The 6000-nt window shown below is 53.5% G+C and overlaps 1 protein-coding gene across 11 annotated transcripts in view; it reads right to left on the bottom strand.

The window, feature by feature from the left end:
- DUS2 (dihydrouridine synthase 2) overlaps positions 1-6000 on the bottom strand; it is a 62505-nt gene continuing 56505 nt past the window's right edge. For 9 of the 11 annotated variants that reach the window (XM_058441129.1, XM_032157703.2, XM_032157701.2 and 6 more), the window contains 5 exons: positions 5210-5331; positions 3860-4009; positions 2644-2731; positions 806-879; positions 1-576 (listed from right to left, as the gene is read on the bottom strand). In XM_058441129.1, the coding sequence (XP_058297112.1) occupies positions 339-576; positions 806-879; positions 2644-2731; positions 3860-4009; positions 5210-5331 (672 nt within the window). In that variant the 3' untranslated portion in view covers positions 1-338. Of the gene's footprint in view, positions 577-805; positions 880-1238; positions 1375-2643; positions 2732-3859; positions 4010-5209; positions 5332-6000 lie in introns of all 11 variants that reach the window. The other 2 variants (XR_009214229.1, XR_009214230.1) reach the window with 2 other exon arrangements.

Below are 6000 nucleotides of genomic sequence, written 5' to 3'. Positions count from 1 at the left end.
CCATTTATGAAGATGCCCAAGGCTGAAGCAGCCAGCCGTGGGTGAGGGTAGGGGGTGTCTTTATTGCACAGTACCAATGTCAGGTTGGGGAGTTGCCACCTGAAAAGCTCCTGTTTTCAAAGAGAACTTGACCCTGTCACTCAGATCCACCAAAGGGGCCAGGATCCACCCTTGGGCGGCCCCTGGTCCATGCTCTAGGCTGATGGCCCCTGCCAGGACATCTAACTCCTGCCAGGCAAGACCAGCAAATTGTTCAACGGCATCTGGTTCATGCTGTGGCATCCACAGCCACCTTAGCACCAGGCCCATGGAGGGGGTGACTAGGGCAGGAAGAGTAGTCACCAGCCTTCCAGGGGGCTTTCTTCACCACTTCCCAAGGCCACAAAGGGCTTCTTGCACAGATCCCCAGGTTGTGCTAGCTCCTGAGCTCTGGGGCCCCCAGGGTCTTGGTCAGGAGCCTCCCTCTTTCGCTTGTGCAAGGAAGGGCTCTCCTCACCCAGCCGACCCTCAGAGAGGCCCTGGCTCCGCAGACAGACGATGGCTGCAGCCTGCTCCGCCAGTTTCTTGGACTTGTCCCTGGGCAGACAGAGGGCAATAAGGTGAGGGGCAGGGTGCAGGGCTATGAGGCCTGACTCTACACACCCTTGGCAGATTCTGACAAAACTGAGTAAGGGGTCACCATCCAGGGATGCCACTGCCCACATATACCATCTACCCAACCCTCTAGGACAATGCTGGATGTGTGGGCAGAATGCCCACTCTCCGCCCCACCCCAAGCCTCTTCTCCTATGATGAGGAAACTTACCACAAGGTAGACTGATACTTTTGTTCAGCAACGGTGACAATAGAGGAGAACAGGCGATCTAGAGGGCGTTGAACCTGGTACAAAGAGAAAAGGAAACACATGGCCAGAGAAATGAGCCCTGTAGGCCAACCTGCTGGGGTCAAATCAAAGGCAGATAAAAGGAAGTATTTCCAACCTAAGTCAAATGAAGGCTGCCTGTATCACATGCTCCTCCCAAGCAAAAGTGCCCAGTGGAGAAAGGCAGATGCACAAATACACAATGACCTCAAGTGTCTGGAGCTGTCATGGACCTAAGCAAAGCGCAGCAGAGCCCTTAGCTGCACATGACTATGGAGCCTCCTGCTGACATCTGGATAGGCCAGGTCCCCAAAATGAGGAGTCACCAGATGCCAAAAGGGTGAGAAGGGACAAGCTAGGAGCAGAGAAGGCACACCTGGCAGAGGGACCAGGTGACTTGGCTGGAGCAAAGGGCTGCAGGGATGAAACTGGAAGGAGCGAGGCACGTGGAAGGGTCTCAGGCTCTATGCTGAGGTGCTGGCTTGATCCTTCAGACACTGGGGAGCTGCTGACTTGAGGAGACAGAAGTTAGATTTGTTTTGGAAAAGTCACTGTGGTGGGGGTGGGGACACAGACACAACCCCCAGAAGGTATAAGCCTCGAGGCTGGAAGACCAGTCCAGATGAGGCAGAGCAGCCTAAAGAAGGCATGGCCGCAAGGACCAAAGGAAGTGAAGCAAGCCTATCTCACGGTTTCCACCCCAGGGGCACCACATCTGGGACTCAATTCTGTGCCCCACTGGCTGAGGCTTGATCCAAAAACATGTCTGGGCCAGGTGCGGTGGCTCGTGCCTGTAATCCTAGCACTTTGGGAGGCTGAGGTGGGGGGATCATCTGAGGTCAGGAGTTCGAGACCAGCCTGGTCAAGATAGTGAAACCCCATCTCTACTAAAAATACAAAAAAGTGAGCCAGGCGTGGTGGTACCCACCTGTAATCCCAGCTACTCGGGAGGATGACACAGGAGAATCACTTGAACCTGGAGGTGGAGGTTGCAGTGAGCCAAGATCGTGCCACTGCACTGCAGCCTAAGCAACAGAGTGAGACTGTGTCTCCAAAAAAAAAAACAGAGCGAGACTCCGTCTCAAAAAAATAAATAAATAATAATAATAATTCAATAAAATTTTTTAAAAAGGCTCATGACTTATAATCCCAGCACTTTGGGAGGCTGAGGAAGGAGGACCACTTGAGCACAGGAGTTTGAGACCAGCCTGCCTGGGCAACAAAGCAAGACCCCATTTCTTTTTTTTTTTTTAGACAGAGTCTTGCTCTGCCACCCAGGCTGGAGTGCAGTGGCATGATCTCAGCTAACTGCAACCTCTGCCTCCAGGTTTAAGCAGTTCTCTGCCTCAGCCTCCCAAGTAGCTGGGATTACAGGCACCCACCACCACCTCCAGCTAATTTTTGTATTTTTAGGAGAAACAGGGTTTCACCATCTTAGCCAGGCTGGTCTTGAACTCCTGACCTCATGTTCCACCTGCCTCGGCCTCCCAAAGTGCTGGGATTACAGGCATGAGCCACCGTGCCCAGCCGAGACCTCATTTCTAAAAAATAAAAAATAAAAATTAGACTCTGTTTCAAAAAAAAAAGAGAGCTGTCTGGCTGAACTGGACAACAGGCCACTGTAAGAGGGGAGGGGCTATCAGCAACTGACCTGGCCACCAGCAGCTTCTCCATGCCTACAGTGGTCAAGGCCAGGCTCCAGCCTGGCAGTCTAGAGTTGAGGGTGTAAGCCATGGGAGTGCTGTGACTGGCTACAGGGCAGGCCACAGCCAGGAACTCACCGTTTCATACACAGGCTGTGCCAACTTCTCCCTCCGGCACCACTCTAGTAGGCACATCTTAGGGGTGATCTGGGCTGGGTATGCTCTCCTGGAGAAAGGAAGGGAAGCAGTTGGGGTCACCCACCATCACCACTCCCTCCCTCAGCCAGGGCACTACTCAGCTCCTGAAAGGAGCTGCAGAAATGAGAGGAACTGAGACACGGAGCTGCTGCCTTAAGGCTTCTGTACTTGCTCCCCTAGGCTCCCATTCTTGTCCTACCAGCAGCTTGGACCTGGGTTCTCCCTAAAGGGAAGATGAATTTTGGCATGCTAAGGAAATTGTAGGGGAAGGGGGAATGAACTCCCAGTACTCTGAGGTCCAGACTAGAAAAACAATCTTCAACATCCAAGAAGGAAGCTTGCCACTCAAGACAAGATCAGTAGGGAGTGGGTGGAGGTGGGCAATGGAGGTGGCCAGACAATGGTCTCGGGATCTAGCTCAGCGCCCACCCTGATTCCGTCTGCCAAGTGTCATGATCTGCTGCAGCCATGGACACTTGCAATCTGGTTTCAGAGTCAGCCTGTGACAGGGTGACACAGTGACAGGGTGGGAGGGGTCATATTCCAACTTCCCAACTGGAACTCTCCCTGGCATCTGACTGCCCAACAGCTATTCCCCCCCACCCTGCTCCCCCCCTGCCACCACACACCTCTGCCAGACAAGACTGGCTCCTGTCTGGTCCTGGGGACTGGAGAAAGGCTCAGATCCCAGAGGAGGGCACCATTCAAAGCTGAGTCACAGTCTGAGGTGTAAGCAGCTTGAGAGGGCACCACAGGGCTGGTGAGGGGCAGTGGGTGTGGGTAGGAGCTGCAGAGCCAAATGAGGGCTAGGGTCCGCTATTGCTTGAGGAGCTTCATGCAAGCAGCCAGCTCCTCAGGGCCTTGGAAAAGCACAGACTTTCAGGAACAGGAGACAAGTCCCCCCTGCCCTGAGTTGTGGGAGGCAGTAAGTCAGGGAAAAAGTAGAGTTCAGTTACCCTTGGGACAGCCTTTCAGGAACTATCTTCCCTGAAAGCACCTTCTATGGGATGCTGAAAATTTAGAACAAGTTTCCAAACCAACAAGACCTGTGGTCCCTACGTTTGACATTAAGCACATACAGCAGCCAGTTTGCTGGCCCAGTGGGACCCCAAGGGTGCTGGCCCCAGCCCAAGCTAAGGCCAAGCTGGAGACCTACCGGTCAAACTTGACAGCCATCTTAATGACACCAGAGGTATCTTCAGCTGGCTCCCCTGTCTCCTCTGAAGTCTTGGCTGAGAGCTTGGCCCGCTGGGCATCCAGCTCCTGTGTGGTCTCCTCATAGAAGGCACCAAGGCCAAAGGCCTCACTAAGGAGGAAGAAGCAGATCAGGGCAAACACTTTAGCAGAGCCAGCATCTGGGGTACTGCAGGACCCCAGGGCCCCACCACTGAGAAACTCCTCTACCACATACACCAAAACACCACCGGGGCCTGGCCATCAGAATGTACCTCCTGCCCAGCCCTGGGATTACTGTGGACTGGAAGATGGAAAGTGATTGTGAACCCAAGCGTGGACACTAGAGGGAGGCTGGGCTGGGTGGCAAAGGTTGTAAAGGTCACCCCCACCACCTGCAGCCTCTCTCCTGAGGGGGAGCACACAGATGGTGTCCCCAGCCAGCCGTGACTGAGTTGACCAATGCTGATCAAGCACATGGGCCCATGGGAGGAAGAGACAGAGGCCCGACCACTAAGTGGTTCCCCACTTCCCGCCCAGCCACAGGCAGTTACACATGGGTCTCAGCTGACACTGAGGCACCACCCAGAGCTACAGAGTTATGTGGGGTAGGGACTGAACCAATGCCACAAGCCAAGGGTGGGAAGAGGGCTCTGGTAAGGGTTTTTCCCTTCTAGGAAACATCTTGAAGGCTGGAAGACTCAAATGAAGATAGATCCCCAATTGGCAAAAGTGGTTCAGGAAGGCATCTATGAAAGAGAGAGGCTACAGATAGCTCACGTGAGAGGGAGAGAGCCTTCCAGGCAGAGGACCCATTACAAGCACAGGTGTGGAGTTCTGGAAGCAGACAGGTAGACAGGGAGCTGTGGGGGCAGTGGCTAGGCCAGCTTGTGAAGGGCCTCAGCTGTCAACCATCTGAGCTAGAGCTACACCTGATCTAGAGAATCAACAGGTGGTCTCTCAAACTGCAGGGTGATGGATGTGAGTGCAGGCTCAAGGTAGAGGCTCCATGCTACAGCCCAATTCTCCTGACCACTGGTTCCTGGGGGCCTGGCCTGTGACCATCCCATTTATGGAAAACCCCCTACCTTTGCATTCCTCTATCCTTCTAGTACCCTAGTTCCCAGAGCTCTGCTGATCCATCCAGGGATGGGACGTTTCAAAGCTTTCAAAGAATCCCCTTCTGGGAGGCAAAGCTGTATCATCCCTCCACTCCTCTACATCTACATCCAGAAGCTGTGTCCCTGGTCCCCTAGTGGAGTCAGCTTAGGGCTTAAAGTCAAACTTGGGCAATGTGTACAAGGACAGATGGACATCTTATTGTGCCTCTTACCAAATTTCTTGGGAAGATTGGGCAGCATGGAGCAATCTTCCCTGGGGCGACTCCAGCTGTTCTCGTAGCATCTGGCACAAGCAGTACTTGGTGTTGGTGTAGTAGTTGTCATACTGCACCGCCTGAGAAAAGAAATGACTCGCCTGATGCCCAGGCAGGCTCTAAGGCCTGGGCTATGCTCTGATGGCAGGGAAAGGGGCTCCAAAAAGGCACCAGAGATGTATGTGCAGCCAAGGCAATGTGACCCCCATAAGAAGAACCACCACTGGCCAGGAGCAGTGGCTCACATCTGTAATCCTAGCACTCTGAGAGGCCAATGCAGAAGGATTGCTTGAGGCTAGGAGTTCAAGAGCAGCCTGGGCAACATAAGACTCAACTCTACAAAAATTTAAAAAAGAAAATTATCAGCTGGGTGCAGTGGCTCACGCCTGTAATCACAGCACCTTGGGAGGCCAAGGCGGGCGGATCACCTGAGGTCGGGAGTTCGAGACCAGCCTGACCAACATGGTGAAGCCCTGTCTCTACTAAAAATACAAAATCAGCTGGGCGTGGTAGCGGGTGCCTGTAATCCCAGCTACTCGGGAGGCTGAGGCAGAAGAATCGCTTGAACCCCGGAGGCGAAGGTTGCAGTGAGCCGAGATCATGCCATTGCACTCCAGCCTGGGCAACAACAGCAAAACTCCGTCTCAAAAAAAAAAAAAAAGAAAAAGAAAATTAGCCAGGCATGTTGGCACACACCTGTAGCCATAGCAACTAGGGAGGCTAAGGCAAGAGGACTGCTTGCACCCAGG

Source organism: Hylobates moloch, unplaced genomic scaffold, assembly GCF_009828535.3.
Source record: "Hylobates moloch isolate HMO894 unplaced genomic scaffold, HMol_V3 SCAFFOLD_6, whole genome shotgun sequence".
Classification (NCBI taxonomy): domain Eukaryota; kingdom Metazoa; phylum Chordata; class Mammalia; order Primates; family Hylobatidae; genus Hylobates; species Hylobates moloch.
The sequence above is the reverse complement of the archived record's forward strand: the minus strand, read 5'-3'. Positions and strand labels throughout refer to the sequence as shown.